The sequence below is a fragment of the Pelobates fuscus genome, chromosome 4 (genome assembly GCF_036172605.1).
Source record: "Pelobates fuscus isolate aPelFus1 chromosome 4, aPelFus1.pri, whole genome shotgun sequence".
Classification (NCBI taxonomy): Eukaryota; Metazoa; Chordata; class Amphibia; order Anura; family Pelobatidae; genus Pelobates; species Pelobates fuscus.
Genome location: NC_086320.1, coordinates 351,126,976 through 351,150,677, shown reverse-complemented (window position 1 = coordinate 351,150,677; position 23,702 = coordinate 351,126,976). Strand labels below are relative to the sequence as shown.

Sequence of the window (23,702 nt, the reverse complement as noted above, 5' to 3'; positions counted from 1 at the left end):
ACATTGGATTGAGGAAGAAACCATTTCCTAGATCTCCTCCCTGTATTGCACTATACACACACATACACACATACAGACACACACAGATAAAGACACACACACACACACACATACACAGACACACACACACACACAGACACAAGGTGAAGATCCTGTTGGTCATTTCTGAAGCCCTGGGAACATATAAAACGTTTTTTAAACCCTCACTAGACATGGTTTAACCCTTTTTGAGGCGGAAGTTTGTTCCGCCCACTTATTTAAATCTGTACTCTTCCTAATCAATTGCACAGGCATATTATGGAGTAATGGCAGATTGCCATTAAGCAATATGGTGGAGTGTTGAGTGTCGTCCACGCATGCGTGTGGGTACTGATTTCACTCACTTATTTATTTTCAATCATTTACTGTGTATGAACAATTTATGGAGGAGTTCGTTTGGGATTATCTATGGGGTTTAGACAGGATCTTTATACTGCGGGATGTCTTGTACATTTATGTCTGGAATTATGTGAGTGAAACTGGGGTTGGAGGTGATGACATCACTTCCGGTCTCGGACTTTCACATTATTACTGATGGGTATAGCTATATAAAAGGTTCCTTGATAAGTGTTTGATACAGACACCCTTGATAAAGGCTACCAGGAGGAGCCAAAACGTTGGGGGGTTTGTTTATTTGATTTGTGTTTCTGCCCGATTAGGCTTGTGAATTGCGGTAAATATTATTATTGTTTATTATTTGTAGCCTGTATTGTGCCACTGACTGTTGTACTAGCATTGTATACTTATTAGTGATTTAATAAATGTAGATAGAGATTTCTTATGTTTTTTTGGTGTGCATTCTTTTCTTACTTAACTATTGGGAGGGGGTGAGAACACTTTTTGACTCTGAAGATAAACGCTGGCTCTTTAAGATCCCATATTTGTTTTATTTTATATTTATTTAGTCATAGAGATGAGCAGTAAACTGTGATAATGCTTTGCTGTATGCAGCTATAATTAACTATTTCTTAATTTGTCTCTGAGTCGTGTTAATCCAGCCCTCGTGCCACCCCCTCCCCCCCCCCAACCCACTAAAAATGGTGGGTTATGCAAATATGTCTGCTCATGAGTCAAACTAGTACACAGCATGAATAATGTGACTGACGTCTGTGTGTAACTTATAATCACGAAATTCACAGAGGAGAATTCAGCAGTGCCTTGAAGTTAAATGGTTTTGCCGAAATAAATACTGCTACATCCAGAGGCCCTGTGTTAATTTGTAGCTCGCATGAGCTGCAGGAACTGTGACTAACTGTATGTTAATTAGAAAGCTAATTCTGCATGTCCTAGAGTCATGATGTCATGAAGCATCCCTGTTTATACTTTCAATGCAGTAATTCCCAATGTAAAGATGCTGTAGGCAAAACACATTGCTCTATCAGACCAGGGATATTTTAAATGTTATGCCCACATTGAAAGAGTGGCTACTTTCCGTCCTTTTTCTTTTAATGCCACCTATGTTATACCTGTGTTAATGAGCAGACGATAAATGATTATGTTGTCATGATTGGTAACGTAACATGGTAACGTCATCTTTACTGACAATCACTGCTCTATAAATCTAAAATTCTAAAACCCCTACAAAGAGTAAATATTCTCTTAATAAATCGCTTGTAGATTTCTTAGTAATATACACATACAATGACAAAATATATTGTACATTACATTTGGCTTACAAAAGCAATATATTGTATTATATCAAATTTACAAATATGTGATAGAATTGTTCTTTATTTACTAAAAGTGCCATAAAATATTTTACTCCTTGCTCCTGCTTGGTTTTTCTGTAGCTTAGTCTCAGTCTTGTAGCCTTATCCTTGTATCTGTCAATGTGTCTCCCTGGTTATAAGTATTTGGCTTTCCTCCTGACTTTGAATGCTGCCCAGACCTCCAGACCATTTTTAAAAGCTGCTTTTCTCCCTTGTCCTTGGATACAACGTTTAATAAAGCACCGGTGCCATCTTGGACCCACCACTACCCTGTCTCTACCTCCATGGTTCCCTGTCTTTGTAAGGGACCACTGTTCCGCTGCTATTTTGTTCCAGACCTAAAATAGAGCTTTGTGTGCTGTCACACAGAGGAATCTAGAGGTCCCCATACTGACACATTGTTCATAAACAGAATGAGGATGAGAAGCATGCATGAGGTCCCACCTAAATAGTATTTATTCCTCAAACCACATTGCATTCACATAACTGTCCCTTGCTTTGCATAAATTCCAGGAGCGTTATTTATTTAACTTTTTACAATTGTTTGCTCTTTGGTAGCTCAATTCTAGGACATACTTCAAGACAGTTGACTTTCCTTTTTTTTTAGCAATATTGAAGTGATGCTAGAAGCAATAATGAACAGGAAGTTAATAAACAGAGAGGGGTTTTTGAAATCCTTTTTCTAAATTTCAATTAGGAAATGACTTTCTCATTATACAACCATTTATGGATGGTGTGATCGTGGGCCAACTTTAAACAAGTCTTTAATCAACCTCATTTGTTTTTCCTACCCTCATTTTCCTCTAAATCCAAATTCAATTTTGAATCTTTATGGATAGACTCTACCATCGTTCCACAAAACTTCTTTTCACTAAGATTCGTTAATAAGAGTTACAAAGAGACAAGAACTATTGATTGTATAGAATCGTCATTTGTATCACTGCATTCAGTGACTGATGCCAACAATATGAATAATGTTGCAGTTATACAATGATTAACATAAACAACAATTATTGTAACAATTTGATTTACCTTAATTAGTCGGCTCATTCTTTCTTCATTGTCTTCCATATTTCTCATGCTTGGAGGTATATACCAGAAGCAAACATTTGTATGTTGAGGCTATGGAAATTTATAAATAATAGGTATATTTAAAAAAAGAAATGCTTTAATAAATCCAGCTTTTTATGTATCTTAGTTAAAAGTATATATATATATATATATATATATATATATATATATATATATATATATATATATATATATATATATATACAGCAGATATTGTTCTATATATTTTAGCAGAGCAGTGTTTAGATGTAACACATTGTTCAAAGAAATTTATTTCAACACCTGTTCCATAATTATAATTTTGAAATTCCAAGATTAGAATGATATACAGTTGCAAGAAAAGTATGTGAACCCTTTGGAATGATATGGATTTCTGCACAAATTGGTCATAAAATGTGATCTGATCATCATCTAAGTCACAACAATAGACAATCACAGTCTGCTTAAACTAATAACACACAAATAATGAAATGTTGCCATGTTTTTATTGAACACACCATGTAAACATTCACAGTGCAGGTGGAAAAAGTATGTGAACCCCTAGACTAATGACATCTCCAAGAGCTAATTGGAGTGAGATGTCAGCCAACTGGAGTCCAATCCATGAGATGAGATTAGAGGTGTTGATTACAGCTGCCCTGCCCTATAAAAAACACACACCAGTTCTGGGTTTGCTTTTCACAAGAAGCATTGCCTGATGTGAATGATGCCTCGCCTAAAAGAGCTCTCAGAAGACCTACTATTAAGAATTGTTGACTTGCATAAAGCTGGAAAGGGTTATAAAAGTATCTCCAAAAGCCTTGCTGTTCATCAGTCCACGGTAAGACAAATTGTCTATAAATGGAGAAAGTTCAGCACTGCTGCTACTCTCCCTAGGAGTGGCCGTCCTGTAAAGATGACTGCAAGAGCACAGCGCAGACTGCTCAATGAGGTGAAGAAGAATCCTAGAGTGTCAGCTAAAGACTTACAAAAGTCACTGGCAAATGCTAACATCCCTGTTAGCGAATCTACAATACGTAAAACACTAAACAAGAATGGATTTCATGGGAGGATTCCACAGAGGAAGTCACTGCTGTCCAAACAAAACATTGCTGCATGTTTACAGTTTGTACAAGAGCACCTGGATGTTCCACAGCAGTACTGGCAAAATATTCTGTGGACAGATGAAACCAAAGTTGAGTTGTTTGGAAGAAATACACAACACTATGTGTGGCAAAAAAGAGGCACAGCACACCAACATCAAAACCTCCTCCCAACTGTGAAGTATGGTGGTGGGGGCATCATGGTTTGGGGCTGCTTTGCTGCGTCAGGGCCTGGACGGATTACTATCATCGAAAGAAAAATCAATTCCCAAGTTTATCAAGACATTTTGCAGGAGAACTTAAGGCCATCTGTCTACCAGCTGACGCTCAACAGAAGATGGGTGTTGCAACAGGACAATGACCCAAAGCATAGAAGTAAATCAACAACAGAATGGCTTAAACAGAAGAAAATACGCCTTCTGAAGTGGCCCAGTCAGAGTCCTGACCTCAACCCGATTGAGATGCTGTGGCATGACCTCAAGAAAGCGATTCACACCAGACATCCCAAGAATATTGCTGAACCGAAACAGTTCTGTAAAGAGGAATGGTCAAGAATTACTCCTGACCGTTGTGCACGTCTGATCGGCAACTACAGGAAATGTTTGTTTGAAGTTATTGCTGCCAAAGGAGGTTCAACCAGTTATTAAATCCAAGGGTTCACATACTTTTTCCACTTGCACTGTGAATGTTTACATGGTGTGTTCAATAAAAACATGGCAACATTTCATTCTTTGTGTGTTATTAGTTTAAGCAGACTGTGATTGTCTATTGTTGTGACTTAGATGATGATCAGATCGCATTTTATGACCAATTTGTGCAGAAATCCATATCATTCCAAAGGGTTCACATACCTTTTCTTGCAACTGTAAATTCTAGTGAAAACTCACAACCATTACAGTAAACCATTTAAAATGCAAAAGTGTTAAATGTAAATTATTCAATGAATTTACATCTGGAATTAATCCTTGTGTTTTGTCCCCTGTAAACAGTACAGTGAAACAGTTGCTAAACAAATTACTTAAACTGAAATAGCAAGTTTTTCTCAATAACAGAAAATGCACAGGAAGATCCCAAAGCAGTTGTCACCCAAAAAGTGAAGATTTGACAATTACCTGTCCTGGGGTAGTATGTTACTCTTTAGACTTTTAAATGCACCTCAGTTCTGAACACTTGCCCACTATGAATTTATAATCAGTAAACTATTGCTGATGCAGCATAACATGTGGGTGTTTATTTTTGAGATTCCTAAGGCTGCATCTTGAATGCTCAAAAACATCTTCAAACATTTACTGCACGTTAAATTATTAGGCTTTGGGGATGGAGCAGAGATAGGTATAACCCAATATATAAACATAATATTTTATCCAGTGAAGAATGTAAGCCTCCAGGACCCTCCACCAAAATTATCTTCCTCAGCCAGTTCTTAGACATAGAGGAAAGTAAAAAATCTTGGGGGTGCAGAGATAAAAAAAGCTAAAAAGATTCAATAAGACATTCTAAGTCTAATGGAGAAATAAAATACAACATACCTTTCCATCAAACACCATTTCATAACCGTCCCTATTCTTTATTTTGTTATAGAGGTATTCTGCAAGGTCCAGACATTTATCAATTTGAGCTTCAAATCCTGTTGTTCCCTAAAAAAATAAACATATCATTTCATTCATTTATGTTTCTGTTACAGTACTGCACAATGGGAAATAGTAAACCTGTTTTACATTGCAAGAAACATTGAGACTTCCTGTGGCTTTCAAGTATAAGCTAGAGTTATAGCAGTTATCAATGCCTGGTTTAATGACTCCAGCAACCCCTGAATGTTTCTTTCTTTCTTTCTTTATTTATTACTGGCATTTATGAAGCGCCAACATGTTCCGCAGCGCTGTACAATTGAGAAAAACAACACAATACGAACAGATTGATACAATGTTAAAACATTGCATTCACCCAACAGTTGTATTTTTTTTTTACAAATTTATTAAATAGCAAAGATGCATCTAATGTCTTAGTTAGCACGTTTACTGGAATAGCATATTTGTTAACAGAATGGTGTTATTTGTAAATGTGTGTCACTTAGAAATGGATAAGAAGAGAATATTACATTCTTTGCAACCATACATGTGTCCTGAGGCTTCAACTACTGTTGGTCGGAGTTTGCCAAACAAACTTTTCTATTAAGATGATTGAAGTTGCCACTCCAACATTTCTTGCCAAAGGTTTGTCCATCATTATATAATGTTTGGCATCTTATTTAGCTGTAAACTGTTAAATTCAGAATTCAATTTGCTCCCAATAGCTTAGCAGCCAAGTGGCAGCCTGATAAGCCTTTAAGTATCATCTTTGCAAAGGGTTTTCAACTCATCAGCTGTCTTTTTTCTGTGCATAAGTTGACTTTTCTTCAGGTAATCTTGTAGCTTAAACCTTTCAAGTTTGTTAATTTGCATTCCACAGTGTTCAGCCTGCCCATGGCTTTTCTGACTCTTGTTCCAGCCCCATAGCCCACAAATGCTCTGAATCCAGTCTGGGACCATCCCGATTTCTGGATTCTATCCCACCTTATTGGTTGGTTGCAGATGTGGGAAAACAGGGAACTGTCCCAAGCAAGCATAGTGCATTATAATACTTGCTTGCACTGTGCTTAGGGAGGTAGGGACATACAGAGAGTGCGTTAACAGCACAGGTTGCATAGACTGCCTGCATTGGGGCAGCATGGGAGGTTGTTAGCCAACGCTACCTGCATTAACACCAGGCAGACACACTCCTTCTTTGGGCAGCCCTGACCCCAGCTGGGCAAGACCATCGATTTAGATCATTGCCAGTGGAACAAGTGATGTCACTAGCTTGTCACTTTAATTCCACCCACCCATGCTCAAAGTTCATACCTCCCGCGTCATGTCACTGAAACCCTTATGAGGAGCTTCCCATTTTCAGCCATGGTATTTTTCCTTACTTGTCTTCTGTATTATAGATACCTGACTCCTCGGGGTATCTGTCTTCTGTAAACCATGTATAGAGGTTACCACAACCTTTGATCGTGTCTATGGTAAGCTTCCAAAAATAATTTCCTATAAAAAGGATTTCCTTCTCTTTCAAAGTGCATTAATTTTCCTCGGAAATTCACTGTGACTCCATTACTGACAAAATAATCCCTTCCAGGTTTGTAATATATAATATATTTTTGCAGGGATTATGTCTTTGACACCGAAGACATGATGCAGTTTAGGAAACTGTGACTTTTCCTTTTCCTATATTAGTCTTCTCAGAAGCAAGGAAGACCTTATTCTGTCAGACTAAAGTCAATTTCTGGAAGAACAACTCACTAATCGTTATGTGACATTGTTACCTGTTAATCAATGTACCATGTCCATTTAGCACAATTTTCAATGACATTAAAACATCCGCTATATGAAGTGTATACAGGCCTCCTAACTATCCCAATTTCAGGACTCTTCCCTGCCATCCTGGTTTTGGGAACACCCAGGAACTGAAGGTGTAGCACAAGTGCACCATTAGAGGCACTTACTCTATGCTCAAAGTAGTAGGACCAGTAGAAGTAGAGAACTGTAACAGCACTTTGTGTATGGTCTGCCCTTAGTGGGCCAGTCTGCATGATTGGCAGTTAGCTTGGCGTGCATTCATGCCAAACTGACAAACCTATTCTTTGTGCAGACCTGCCCCCTTCTAACCTGCCCACTGTTGTATGTGCACGCCCCGCTTTACTCAATGCCTTACTGACTGTATTTTATTTCTTTCCCCATTAGCATGTAGTTTTTCCACATTTTGTAGCATAGCTCTAACACATTCATGCGTTAAATTGGGGAATAGTGACAACCCTTGGATGTTGGGCTAAGGTAACATCCCCAGGACATACTTGAAAACCAGAATAATCTGAATGTGCCTTTCTTGGTTAAATACTGTGTTATTATTATTCAGATTATTATTTTTATTATTATTATCTAGCCTTTTTCCAGTGTTACATTGTACAAATCCCTTAAATTATGTGATTTACTGTTTAAAACTGAAAGCTCATGCAGTTTCTGTAATGGTTTCAAATTGCCAATTTCTAATGTTAATTAGCTGATTTCTTTCGATACCCTAAATGTATACATTACATATACATAACATAATATTAAATGGGAATAAATTATTAAAAAAATAGAAATTAAAAAAGAATTCTCAGTTTCACATTTAACCCCTTAAGGACCAAACTTCTGGAATAAAAAGGAATCATGACATGTCACACATGTCATGTGTCCTTAAGGGGTTAAAGGGACTCTATAGTCACCCAGACCACTTCAGCTCAATTAAGTGGTCTGGGTGCCAGGTCCCACTTGGGTTAACCCTGCCTGCTGTAAACATAGCAGTTTCAGAGAAACTGCTATGTTTACATTTGGGGTTACGTCAGCCTCTAGTGGCTGTTTTCCGGACAGCCACTAGAGGCCCCTTCAGCACCACGGGAGGGGGACCCTGAGGGTGGGGGCACCCTCAGGGTACTATAGTGTCAGGACATTATAGTGATCCTTTAATAATTTCTACACACCAGGTGCAAATAAAGAAAACCAATTCAAATTATATTGCCTAATTAGTCCTGATTGTTAAAATGCCCAATATGGCTAAGATTTCAATTAATTTCTAGAAGTTATAAAACAAGTACCGTTGAATTACGACTTTACAGCTAAAACGTTGCATCATTTGGCTGAGATAACAAACTATAAAAGCAGTCACAGAATCCAATACTGTTACACGAAAGTATTTATTTGTAGAAAGTACATCCCCAGCCTATGTAACTAAGAGCATTTTGACCCTTTTTGTTTAACCATTTTATCACAAACCAAGGTCAAATCAGTTGTTTTTTATGTTATTTTTCCACACATATTTTACTTGGGGGAAATTCACAGGCCACGCATGTCAAACTACTGCAAACACCCCACATTTGTGTTCTGCTTCCGTTCTCTAGTACAATGATAATCCACATATATACATTTTCCCCTAATCATACCCTAATTGGTTCCCTAATCCAACCCTTAATCAAACCTAATCCAACCCCTTAATGCAACCTTTAATACAACTCTTAATCCAACCCATAATCCAAACCCAGCAATGCCCCTCCCCGAGAAAACCGACATTCTCCCTCTCCCCTGCCAGCACATGTAGGTGCTAGCCCTGCAATGTGCCTGTGGACCGGAGGGGAGATCAGAGCTCTCCCTCCCCGGTCCGCAGGCACTATGCTGACAGCCGGCGGGGGGAGGGAGAGGGAGGAGAGAGGACCCGGGAGCTCAGCCTGCAGCTTCTTCGGGTCCTACTCTCGAGAGCATGGGCATTGCCGCGGTTACCACGGCAACGCTCCAAATCTCGCGAGAGTGAACTCTAGCCCTGGAGCGCGGGCTAGAGTTCACTCCTACCACTGGGACCACCAATGAATCCACACTGGACCACCAGGGATCAAAATATGTAAAGGTAAGAAGGGAGGGGGGACATCAATATTTATTTTAATTAAATAAAAAAAATATATATATATTATAAAAAGCCCCCCTACCCTTATCACACACACACACTCTACACACATACACTGCCCCCCATGCACACACATTGCCCCCCATACACACATACTGCCCCCATGCACACATACTGCCCCCATACACATATACTGCCCCCATACACACACATTGCCCCCATACACACATACTGCCCCCATACACACATACTGCCCCATACACACATACTGCCCCCCATACACACACATTGCCCCCATACACACATACTGCCCCATACACACATACTGCCCCCAATACACACATACTGCCCCCCATACACACATACTTCCCCCATACACACATACTGCTCCCCCATACACAAATATTGCTCCGCCATACACAAATACTGCTCCCCCATATACACACACTCTACACACATACACTACCCCCATACACACATACTGCTCCCCATACACACACTGCCCCAACACACTGCCGCCCCTTACACACACATTGCCCGCACTCACACATTAACTGCAATACTCACACACACACACACACACACTGCAACTGTTACACACACATACTGTCCAACACATACACTACATCCCTGACATACACTGCCACCTTCACACACTACAACCTTCACACACACACACTGCTCACACACTGCTCACACACTGTCCCCCTCACACACACACACACACACTGCACCCCTTACACATTGCACCACTCACACACACCACTGCTCCTATGCCCTACAACAGCCCCATTTCCCATCAGGCCTCAGATAAGTTGTCAAACTGTTCTTAAACGGTTTGACTACTTACTCAGGGAGGGGGTCCCGGCACTATTGACACCATAACCACTACACTGAGCTGTAGTGGTTATTGTGTCTGGATTATTTCTTTAAATAATCTACAAGTGCCCCTCCAGAGATCACGCTCTGGATCCGCCACTGAATCCCAGTGGGACAATACCAGGCTGGGGGGGGGGATAAATATGCGCTGCAACAAGTTATGTGCCACGTTAACTTTGAGTCATTTGTCAGTCAGTGGCCACTAACCGATTTAACCCCTGCTGGTACCTTTATTGCATAATGGTCTATACCGTCTCAAAGCCCTGCACTGTTTGACAGCATAGACCATTATGTGCTCCTTAAGTGGTTAAAAATGTCAAGCTCTGCAATTAAATAATTCATTTGTATTGTCTTTCCCAGTAACGATATGACGATCAACAATATATTAATTGCTTTCACATTACCTTTGCTCTCCACATTAGCCATAATTTAAAAATGTCGACGTGGCGTCCACACTGCAAGGCTTTATCTCCCGTGTCATAAGAGAGGTCATAATGCTTATCTTGTTGAAAGAGGTAGGAGGCATGCATTTGATTACAGTTCTGCATTAATCCCTGCATAATAAAATAAACAAAGTAACAACAATTTTAATTCATTGTGTTTCCATCTGTCTGTCTTTCTTGAAATCCATTCAACCATATGTGAGGCAAAAGAAATTAGAGCCGTAATCTTTGAAGCACTGAAAATACACAGGACATTTTTTAAAATTTGAATTGTGGCTGAAAAATACAATTGGTCAACAATCCTGTTTAACATCTTCGTGCTACAATCACTGGACTCCACTGGTACCGTCCAGAATCTACCATAGTGTTTTACAGGTATTAATAAAAAAATAGAACTTAGAGGATCCTCTTAATTCCTGTTGGAGAAATGTAAACATTCAGCAAATGAAATTAAATTTCGTAGCATTTCGTAGCATTTTGCAGGGATTTGTTGGCAAAAGTTACCGACAACCATGGAGCTACCATGGAAAGACTAAGAAAGAAATTAGGGAAAAAACAAACAAAAGATAAATCCACTGGTAAGTTTATCATAGTCCCAGCAGAAATGTAATACATACAGTAGGCTAAGGGGTAAGGGAAGGCTACTGCACACTAATTACGCTACATCTAATACACTTCTAGATTATATGCACATTCTAGAATACAGATATTATTCAATGATGGAAAACACAGATTTTCTTTTATTAGGGATACATATAGAATAACTAGAACTAAGCAAAATTAGTAAAATAAATATACCGTACCTCCTCTCTGACCAGCAGCGCAGAACATTGGAGGGGTACCCCCATCATTTTGTGTGGGTTCCATGTCACTGAATTGGCTCTAAAAGAGAAAAATAATGTTGCAAAGCTATAAAATATATATTTTTTTTCGAAATAAACATATTCACTAAACAGATATTATAGAATACTAAATTGCACATTTTATATTTACAAACAATAATACAGTATAAAACAAAAATAACAAACAAATAAAATGATGGAATATAGCACAGTTTAAGATGGCCTTTGAGACGTAAGGAAATGCTTGAATCACTTGAACATGTAACTTCGTAAAGATAATCACATGCGTTTTAGGAATCTGCTGAATGATGGGAAGAATAACGTACAGGTCTCCCCCGGAATAGGTTCTCTTTTTACCATTTCACTTTTCTCCCCCCCCCCCCCCCTCTCCCCCAATTACTATGTTGCATTTATCTCTGAGAAGCAAACGCCCAAGAACCCAGTATGGCGTCTGTTCTTTTCTTCCTAAAATTGCTGTAATTATAGCGAATAATACAGGAAAATTACACTCATTATAAACACAAACAAACCAGAGTAGCTCAGCCATGTGCGATAGCTGATTTATGTGGGACATGTCTTAATATCGGAAAGGAGCAGAAGCTATGTTCTGCTAAAATTGGAGCAAACACCACCCTAATTTGACATGCTGGAAAGTCTTATCTAAAACCCCTCTGTCAGCAGCTGTGTGAGACTGTGAGCACTGCTTAAGTCCACACAGCTCATTTGGATGCCTTAATCCATGTGAGGTAGGGCGATAACTATTTGAAATTGGGTCATAATGGCAATGATGATGGATAATTTGTGTCTGAGTTCGGGATTTTTTCTTTTTCTGTACGTTCTTTTTCATTTAATAGAAGTAAGAGTGATACATAATCAACCGTCCTAGGTCTGCATTTGCTAAATTATTCTTTCCCACGAATATCAGGTATAGAAAACATCACCTTGTGACTATAGTGCTATATATTATATATTTTGAATCGCTGTGATGCTATTTTCACGAATACATACTTCACGATTATGTATCTTTTATATTTAAAAAAAAATAAAAATTTGTAGAGCGTTTTTTTAAATCACATTGAAAACTATGAAACGTTCTGTTGACCCACAAAATCTTGCAGGTGTCTCTCATAAATAAAACAAACTGGCATTGATTGTTTATGGTTAGCGTCATTTTAATTTATATCCTAAGACATTTAGCATTGTCTTACAGTATTTTCATGTATATTCGTTTATATCTGGAACTTGTTCATATTTACCCACTAACGACAAATAAGTGATATGTTTTGAGAACTGAGGACTGACGTGAATATATCGATACAGAATATTAATAATAATTGTAAAATTCGTGAAATGTCACATGATGAAATTCCATAGTTTTCGCAATGGACGTGTTAATTATCCATTAATGTTGTATGCACCACAACGTGTTTCGTATTTAAATGTATATGGTCCTTACCTATCAACACCATTTAATTTCCATCGGTGTTTCTTAGACATTAGCAGTCCACCGCCCCATGCTGCCTGGTAAAGGGGAAAATACACATTTCAGTGGTAAAAACATTACTTCACGTAACAGCTATATCTTATACAAGACTGACCTTTAAGACGCTACCAGAACAACTTTCAAACGCTTATTGTATATAGACTATATACTACCACACTCCTTTCAGTACATACAATGTATCCCTGTATGAGGTAATATACTCAATATCATTTAGTAAACCCAGGCAAGCACTTTAAAAACGTAAATAGCAAAGGACTGTTTGAAAAACCACATAAAACAATTATTAGTTAAATCTCCCGTCAAAACACAAATCAATAGGAATCGATATTAAGAAAAAAAGATTAAATACCTGTGTTTTTAAAGCACACAAAGGGCTTTCATTTAACATCCTAAATATACATAGCACAACATGATATATGAATAAAATGGGACAACATTTGATTTTTCTTTTCCACGTTTTTGCCTATAATAATTTGTACACATCCAATGCAACTAATTAAACAGATCTAAAAATAGATTCATATAGCAGTCCTGATTGTTAAATACCTAATATGTTTAGGATCCAAACACATTTTTAATAGTTAACGCTAACCCTCTACCAACCCTCACACTAATGCTATACCAACCATACCCTATACAAAACTCTTACACTAACTATAACCATATACCTACTCTAACCTCAACCCTACACCATAAAAGAACATTAACCCATATGAAGAATTAACCTTTACTTTACCCTAACCCTACCCTAACACTAACTCTAATCCTACCCTACGCTTACCCATAAACCTAACTCTAACCCTACCCTACCTCTAGCCATAACTGTAAGGTAACCCACTGCTAATATAAATTCTGATAGCAGAAATTAATTTTACTATTTAACACAGTAGATGGTGATCTGATACCACCATCTACTGGTCATTTTAATAATTACACTTAGTGTAATTATGATTGGAGCCTTGTATCCCAGCCAATTATGTAGATATAGGTGCTGGGCAACTGGCAAAGCCCAATACTGGTCACAATCAGCTGGGGACAGGCTGGAAGACCCTGCCAGGACCTATTCGGGTGCTGAAGGGCCTCCCCAAAGCAGCCCGCAGCCCAGAGAAACCACAGCTGAGAGCGATCACTCAACTGTGATTTTATGAATATGTTTAAAGGGCTCTGTGCAACACTAACTTTCAGCCCTGCACAAAGCTCAGATCACAATCTATTTGAAGACATGTAAATGCCCATTTAAAGAGCTACTAAGCAGCTCATCAAAAAGTCTGAAGCCACAAAAATGGCTCCAGCACACTAAGGGTAGTGCCAGGTATCGATGCTCACTCAAAATCTGCCAGGCTTCCCATGCTATCCTGCAGGCATTTAAGCACACTTTGTGTAGGAAGGCATGGGACTTCCTAACAGCATTAAGGGGGTAAAGTTGTAAACCATTTTCCTGGTGCATTTATGGCAAGAAAATATTCCTGTCGACAAAGTCAGTTTGCGAGCAAATATCGTGGATTTTTCTGCTGACTTCAAAACGTATTCTATTTGCTACACTAAATGCCATTATTGATTTTTAATTGTAATTCACTGTCACAACCTATCAACCATTTTTTTAAATTTTATTTTCTGCATGAACCTTAGTTTCTTTGTTCATCGATAATGATTTCCAATGGCATCTTTGTTTGCACAACCAGATAAAACATAAAAAAAAAATATTATGGCAGCAGTATCCTAGAATAAAAACATTTAGTCTCAGCCTTTTAAAGAGCAAATAAAATAATAGCTGAGTATGCATTATTAAAAATGTTCCGTATACGATAGAAAAGATAATACTCACATCAACATGCATCCAGACTTTATACTTTTTACAGACATCTGCAATAGCTATTAGTGGATCAAATGCACCGTATACAGTTGTTCCGGCTGTAGCACTCACAAAGAATGGAACAAATCCCTGTTAATAAACCAAAAGATACAGTCTAAATAAAAGAAATATCTTGTGTTCTTAAACTAACATTGCACTATGCACATTTGACAATGTAGACCAGGCTCTTCAACACTATGATAGCAACAGTACAACGATATACCCAAGTGATTTAAAAAAAATGTAATATGTTGATTGGCACTACTTATTTGAAAAAAAAGTTTAGATGATGGAGATATAGAATTGTCCCCTAGTTCTAGGGCTTCCACCTTTCTTAGAAGTAAAAAAAAAAAATACAGGCCATGCTAATTTACTGAAATTAATTTTGGATAAGTGACATCACAGGATGTAACATCACAGGGAGAGACACAACAGAAACAAAATACATTGGAAGTGGAAAATCATTATATCACAAAAAAAAAATACCTGCTTACAGTTTGTTTCTGCTATATAGAGGGATTGCACTGCAGTTTGTGGAGATTGGAGTAAGGAGCCTGCCATCCTGAATGCTCACGCCCAGCAGCAGGCTGTGGATGTATGCATAGGTCTGTGTGTATGTATGCAGTGAGTATGTGTCTTGTGTTTGTAGTATATATGTGTGTGTACTATATACTATAAGTACTGTGTATGTAGTATTGCTTTTTGTATCAGTGTGTATATGTGTGTGTATATATACTGTTTCTGAGTAGTGCATGTGTGCAGTGTGTATTTCTGAGTAGTACAGGTGTGCAGTGTGTATTCTATGTGTGAATAGCATGTGTAAACTGTGTCTGTATCTTTGTGTGAATGTGTCAGTGTATGTATACTGTGCCTGGGTGTGTGTGCAGAAGTGTGTGTTGTATATACTATATATAGCAGTGTGTGCCATTGTGTGTATACTGTTTGAATGAGTGTGTGTATAGCAGTGTGTGTGTATACTGTGTCTGTGTGTATTTGTCTTAGTGTTTGTATACTGCGAGAGTGTGTTTGGCACTGTCAGCCATTGTGTGCATACTGTGTGTGTGTCAGTGTATGTTTACAGTGAGAATTATTGTCTGTGTGTACAGTGACAATGTGCCTTGTGTTTGTAGTATATCTGTGTGTGTACTATATACTAAGTACTGTGTATGTAGTATTGCTTTATGTATCAGTGCGTATATGTGTGTGTGTATATACTGTTTCTGAGTAGTGCATGTGTGCAGTGTGTATTTCTGAGTAGTACAGGTGTGCAGTGTGTATTCTATGTGTGAATAGCATGTGTAAACTGTGTCTGTATCTTTGTGTGAATGTGTCAGTGTATGTATACTGTGCCTGAGTGTGTGTGCAGAAGTGTGTGTTGTATATACTATATATAGCAGTGTGTGTCATTGTGTGTATACTGTTTGAATGAGTGTGTGTATAGCAGTGTGTGTGTACACTGTGTCTGTGTGTATTTGTCTTAGTGTTTGTATACTGCGAGAGTGTGTTTGGCACTGTCAGCCATTGTGTGCATACTGTGTGTGTGTCAGTGTATGTATACAGTGAGAATTATTGTCTGTGTATAGCAGTGTGTGTGTACACTATGTCTGTGTGTGTGTGTGTCAGTGTATGTATACAGTGAGAATTATTGTCTGTGTATAGCAGTGTGTGTGTGTGTATACTATGTCTGTGTGTGTGTGTGTCAGTGTATGTATACAGTGAGAATTATTGTCTGTGTGTATAGCAGTGTGTGTGTGTATACTATGTCTGTGTGTTTGTGTGTGTCAGTGTACATATACAGTGAGAATTATTGTTTGTGTGTGCAGCAGTGGCAGCAGATATGTAATCATTTATTTCCTTTCACACACTTCCTTCTCCAACCACCACTCTATTGGTGTACATCATATACATCCAGATTAAAATTGATGTTGCCCCTTTCCTGCCAATAAAACAATCTCTCCCATTAAGGTCATCCATACAGTATGGCCTTATTGTTCCAGAAAATATATTTTCTTTCTCCCACTTCCTTCTACTAATTCCATATTTTCCTGTCCTACTGCCTCATTATGTGGTCTCTGATCTCATGCTACTTCCAGAATTTTCAGTTATAGTCCACTGTTGCATATGCTTGATCTTTATTTATATGGGCTCCACCATGGGAACTCAATCTTAGTTCTCTGTAACCAAAATGGATATGTTTATTGAAAAATAACTGTTGCCAAACATCTCAAACTAATAAAAGGTCTAAACTTTATATCTCAACCTACTACATCTCATGCTCACTCCTTGCCTTTGAACTTGGAGGCAGAGAATGCCCTTATCTCATCACATCATGCCATCTCGATGGCAGAATAAGTCTCTCAGATTTTATTTCTACTGTTTGATTGCCAACTCTGATAAATTAAAAATTGAGCATAATTGACTCTATAAGAAATCCATTCAAAGAAAACGAAAACAATGCGAATACTGACTCAACGGACTACAAATTGAACTCCAAGCTCATAAACTACTCAATACCTTGTTCATATAAAAGATGGATGGTCTTGAGAACTGGAGTAGAAGAAATATTTTATAACTCTTTGGAATACCAGAATCTATGTCAACCTTTATTCTCCTCGACACTTTTCAATTGTAGCTGCCCAAACCTTGTAGCTAGGTGACCACTTCAGCTGCAAACCAAGTGTGCTCACCACCTGGATGCCAAAAATCACACAGAAGAGGCAAAATCACAACCACTCAACTTCAACCTAGTGGATAGAACCACCATCCTTGCAGGACATTGAAACAAAGGAAATTCCACTTTGACAGTTTTTTCCCATAATATTATTTCAGGATTGACTAACTTTTTAGAGAAAATCAGTCATTTACATTAACAAATCTTCACCCAAATTCTTTATCACCCATCTTGCCCGACACTGCAGTCTTGAGCCTCATATATGTACAGTTGTGTTTTTTGTTGTTGTTGTTGTGGGCATAGCCTGTGAAATTTTAAGATACCTTGCCTTATACCACAATACTGCCTTGATGTGCTAGTTCCCTGTTTATAATCGGACTTGTAGACCCCCCAACTCCATATCTACTGCTACCTTATGTTACAGTCATCTTGGACTGAATTAAATCACTTGTACCTCTTGGTTTATATTTTTCGATATCTTCAGTGACTCAATCCTCTAACAATTTCACTATATTGTCATAGATGTATTGTGTTGGTACACTCCCAACATTCCGTTTTCCTTTTACATAGTTTTAACAAAGTCCTATCTTGATTTACTTGTTCATGTTGTTTACAGTCTTTGTAATTTGGATTATGCTGACCTCGGTCAGTTTATCTTATATTAATATGTTTGTAAACATTCTAAATTGTTTATAGGATCATATACTTAGATGCCTCTTTCAATTCTGAATGTTGCTAACTTTAATACCAGGTGTTTATATCTTGCATTGTATGTTTGTCTAATAAATGAGATGTTTATGGAATTTTTTTTTAATATTGCTGTAAGAAGAGACCAAGACTCATCATATATATATATATATATATTTGGATGCACTTCTATTTGATCCACGGACTTGTTTACTCTTAATTCTGATTGTCTGTTTAAAAGTTGGAAGTTCATAGGAAGAAATGTTTCTGACATTTTCTGACTGAGTTTGAGACTAGCTGGAATAATATACAGTTTGCTCAGATCTGATTATCTGCATTGAGAACAAATAGTGTACCTTTTGCTTGACTTCAATAATTCGTCGTTCAAGGTCTGTTGGCATCATTTTCCCCCTAAAACAGAAATATTATGTTAAATATCCCAGAGTAAGAAATTGACATATTGAAAGATTACATAAACTCTTTTTTTTTTTTTATCATAATCTGTATAATTTAGTTTTTTTTCACTGAAATTGGCTAATTGACTCCACTGAGGTCTTGACCTTAATTTATACACAAATCTCACTTAAATCTCAAGTTATACATCTACTTACTTAGTTGGGAAAAAATATTTAGTCTTTTTTTATTTTTTATTTAACTGATTTTATTGAGGCACTGTATTTCATTACAGTGTATGATGTATACGTATCACAAGGTAATGAACAGATTTTTGAAGACAAAGTGAACTGTTATAGCGTCAATTAAAAACAACAACATATAATTAAAATCCCATCGCCCCTCCCCCCATACTCGTTAGAGTGGGAAAAGGTACCCAGAAGTATTCATTCACTGAATAGGTGGACCTGCCTCCTCTGCTTTATGTAAATATTAATTCATATTTCTTTTTAAAGTCCCTTGTGTATCCACACTGACAGAGGCTTGCCCGATTTAAATAAATAAATAAATATTGATTAGCTTTTTTCCAATTGATTTTACCATATTTTGATTAAAACACTCAATTGAAATATCACCTAGATTTAGATTAAACCCACATTCCCGAGATATCCGATTAAAGTAGAATATTGCTTTAAATATATTTTACATGTACATTGCCTAGAACGATCATTTGTATACTGTTTTATAGGATAAACATATATATCCGCATAATGATCAATGCTATTATTGTGTTATACATTTGTAAACCAATCTAGTTCATGGACATGTAAACAATCTAACACGTTCTATGTCATGTTGCCATCCAATATTACAAAAGAATGCTCTTCCATTATTTTATATATTTATTTCTACTACTTGTTATGTCTATGGAGGACTTAATCAACACAAATAACTATAACTTGTTTATTTCTTTCAAAGTGTTATTCATTGCAAATGATTCTCTAGACACAGAGACTTGAGTTCAACAAAAGGCTATCGTCGCTGCTCTGTTGGTTTTTGATTGTTCCATCAGCTTGAGTAGCACCAATTTTTCAATGAACGCTACAACGTATAAAACAAGGATATTGGGAAAACTATCTCTTACTCAACTATTTACTAAAGGCAAGTCGGTCAACCATTCCTGGTGTATCATTGCAATGTTATCCTACAAACTGCTCTTGGCTATACTGAGTTCTGGAAGTAAAACAAAAATAGATGCTGGTGACCCAAAATGCTTTAAATCAGAGTATCCCTGGGGCAACTGCATATCAAGCCAGACCATCCCTGACATTGTGCCTAAGGCTTGTTAACAAAGAATATATTCAAAGTATAACGTCTGTGCTAGACTGACTACATACATGTTAGAGCTGTCAATGTTGGCATTCTCTGATATATTACTTTTCATTCTTTCACTCTTCATTTCTAGAAAGAAATCAGTCCAAGCTGTAACTTTATGTTGAATTGTACAGTAAAGGGTCCTCTGCTTTTTCTCAAACTACGCAGCTGTCTGTCTGTCTTTCTGGTTGTCCGTGCAACTATCTGTTGCTCCGTCTCTCTGTCTCTCAATCTCTTACTCAGTCCACAAAGAAAATAAAAAGTTTGCGATTTATCACTCACAGTTAAAAAAAAAAAAAGTGTTAAACTGCTATAACAGACAAAGACAATGTAAGCAGATGTCCAGGCTTTATCTGTGATGTATTGTTATCTATCCCTGTGCACCATCACTAAATCCATTTATGTACACAGTGTATTGTTGAAAATGAATTGAGGTCATTCCATCATTTGTTGTACATTTCGATAAAGGAATACATTTTGTGACTGTTCATTCAGTTCAGTATCTCGTCTCTCTGTGACCTAAATCGGTTGATTGACTCACACCCAATTTGTTCGATGTTAGATTACCCTTTCTGCTTTTTTTTCCTACCTTTCATCGCATTTGATAAGGATCACACTGTCAGTGCCAATCCCCAAGGCTGCGGCTCCCTTCTTTACAGAAAAGTGACTCTGAAAAGGAACGTACGTAATTATAGGTTGTATAAATTGATAGCATTTAATAGAATTCTACTTTAGAGTATTTAACTGTGAATTGATTGAACAAGAATTGCCATTGTCTCTTATGAGTGACATGTTATTAAATTACTCTGCAACATTTTTGTCATCACTGGTTTTGCCGTATGACAGCCTTTTCATTGTAAGCGTTTTAAAGGAACACTCTTATTACTTAGTGGAACTGCTGTAGTTTCTTCAGGCCGAAGGAAAAGGATGGAGATGGATACAGTTATGATAAAGAATTTACTACTAAGAGGGGCAAGCCATGTAAGGGGGCATAAAGTAAACTTTTGTTGCATACAATTGAATTATTTGCCAACCAAATTGTTAGGAATTCAAAGTAAATTCAAATTGAATTTCAAATCATAAAAAAAAATTTTTTTGTGCAATTCTGTTGGATGGTATCAATCCGAGGTGGGTGCAGACTGCTCAGGTGCTCTGCAGACTAGTCTCTAGGCTACGCTGCTCTCATTAGGCCACGACCCCTCACGGCCTTTCCTGTGTGACACGGAGCGTAGCCTACACAAGGGATGGAGCCTAGTGCTCCACACTCCACCTATCTACAGAACACCGAGCGCTCTGCACTCACCCAGGATCGGCTCTGGTATCAATTCGACGTGTCAATCGTGTCATGGGGTACCAGTTATCCTCAACTTGTGTGTGTGCGCATAGTTCAGTTTACTAAACTGTGCGCTGAGTAATGTGTAAACTGACAGTAGTTGTGGTATAACTGCTATAAACATGCAGGGCCATTCTTCTCATCAAATGTGAGGAATGGAACTGCTCTTGGTAATAAACTGCTTTTGTATCCCATTAATTCCTGCCCAACACAGGTCTAGGGGATAAATGTCTCTTTCCCACGAAGAAGGGGATGCAGACTGTTCTACTAAAATGTGCATTAAAATAATTTTTGAAGGTGTGTATTTTCATTTCACTTTTTAGCGTTTGTTTTACATTTATTTTTATCTTTATGATGCATTCAAAATAGGCATGATTTTAATTCATAGATTCACTTTAAAACAAGTGAATTATAACACAAAAAAAAGCAGAATTCATGGTCAGAAGACATCTGCAGAATACTTTTTTTGGTTAGCCTGAATTTAAACATCTTGGCACTCTTAAAGTAGCTTTCATTTTTGAACATATATAAACTGCAAATAATTATTTATTTTAGCGGTTAATATACTGTTGTTTTTCTAATAGTTCTACAAAATTGTTATCATTGTCTGCTGATAAATTTCTTCATAAATATCAGGCAGAGCATATTGTATACCCCCTGTTAAAATACTCTATAAAATATTTTTTTTCTTCTGAAAATAATGACTGATCTGTCAAAGAGGTTGCTATAGGGTCTTGTTTATTGCACAATTGCCCACACAAGCTGCGATAAGCCAGTCACACCTTTGCCTCAACACTTTTAATAGCACTTGGCTTCTCGTTCTACATCTTAGCAGGAAGTGGGTGCAGCTGATATTGCATTGCTTCAGCAAACGTTCGTTTTTAAAACCGGACATTTGTTGCAAATGTTGCAGTGGGAAATATTACAATATCACGAATCCCTTCACGGCCGGTGATGTAGCAGGAGTGACACGATTTAATTGCCTCTTGCAATAATTGAGCTAATTAGGCAGGATAATTAATAAGTAAAAATAGCTGAAAAAAAATAGAATCTTTTGGTAAAGTTACTTTGCAAACCCCTAGATGACGATAATTAATCCTGGGTTCTCTTCCTCCATTGAAAATCAATATGACAATTTCTATTCAATAAATAGAGTGAACCTTTAATTAAACATGTTGCAGTGGGAAACATTACTGTTAATAATAGCAACTTATTATATTTAACACCCTTCTTAATTTTAATTTTTACATAGTTTTATATTTTTACAAGTGGTTTACATCGTTTACATGCTAAGGGACAGATTTAACAAGTCTGGACATTTTGTTCTGGGGTTACTTTAATGGTCTCCATGGTGATTATTCTTTATATAGGACTGTGCCTTGCCCAGCAATAGTACCTCAATGTTAACTTGATATATGTGCCACTGCTAACTGGGATAAGGATATCGAAATTATCATCATACATTAGTGAACTTGCGTACTCTCAATCTAACCTCTTCACTGACGGCTAGATGTAATTGGTCTAATTTAGAATTTGCATAATCCGGAAAGAGACTGAATGTTTCAGGCTAATCAAGTGGAAATGTAGCAATTGAGGTCAGCAGAGAGGCACTGTTCTTTGGCACTGCAAGAACACAGTGATTATGAGTGCATTTAGACTTTTGGTTCAGCCACCACTTTGCTGAAAATGTACTTTTTCAAGTGTCAATCCCACTTTGATTACGATAAGAAAGAACTCCACTTTCCAAATAGGTCAAATTCCCTGTGTAATAGGAAACGACTCTCCCTTAATGTCAGGAAATAGTCAGGTTCGTAATATTGAAGTTACAAACCGACAAAGAGCTACAATGTTGATATAAATGCGGAAACCTAGATGTAATCTCTTTCTTGTGTTATTATTATTATTGTTATGTATTTTGCAAGCAATTTGTAATTATACTAGAATTCTACTAGTTCTCTCGCTGTACTGGCCGGTATTTATTAAACATTCAGATATTTGGATTCTACAGCAATATTCACAACCGAGGTCCTGCTGTAACTGGCCAACTGGCCGAGAATGTACTTAGTTGCTCAGTGGAGTATAAGTATTGAAAGTCCCCTTTATCAGACAGATTTTTCAAGCAATCTGTGGTTGTAATCAATCTTGATAAAGATCACAAGACATTGCTGGTTTATATGCTGGAGAAAAGGAGACTTTCTATCTCTACAGAAGGAGTGCTAGATAACATTGCATATTCGTTTAATGCTCAGAAGTTACCTCTTTACTATTGCTGAGGCCAGTTTCCCGCTAAGCCTGATCCTCCTTGCCTGACATCACTCCCCATTGCTGGAGGGGGAGGCGCTCAGGGAGGGTGGACTGAAGGGAGGACAGGG

The 23,702-nt window shown here is 37.5% G+C and overlaps 1 protein-coding gene across 3 annotated transcripts in view; it reads right to left on the bottom strand.

Annotated features, from left to right (window-relative positions):
- Positions 1 to 23,702, bottom strand: part of GAD2 (glutamate decarboxylase 2) — a 66,328-nt gene that overhangs the window by 4,590 nt on the left and 38,036 nt on the right. For all 3 annotated transcript variants that reach the window (XM_063452580.1, XM_063452579.1, XM_063452581.1), the window contains 8 exons: positions 20,587 to 20,666; positions 18,587 to 18,641; positions 14,846 to 14,962; positions 12,973 to 13,037; positions 11,478 to 11,556; positions 10,636 to 10,785; positions 5,431 to 5,538; positions 2,781 to 2,870 (listed from right to left, as the gene is read on the bottom strand). In XM_063452580.1, coding sequence (XP_063308650.1) covers positions 2,781 to 2,870; positions 5,431 to 5,538; positions 10,636 to 10,785; positions 11,478 to 11,556; positions 12,973 to 13,037; positions 14,846 to 14,962; positions 18,587 to 18,641; positions 20,587 to 20,666 — 744 coding nt within the window. The remainder of the gene's footprint in view (positions 1 to 2,780; positions 2,871 to 5,430; positions 5,539 to 10,635; positions 10,786 to 11,477; positions 11,557 to 12,972; positions 13,038 to 14,845; positions 14,963 to 18,586; positions 18,642 to 20,586; positions 20,667 to 23,702) is intronic.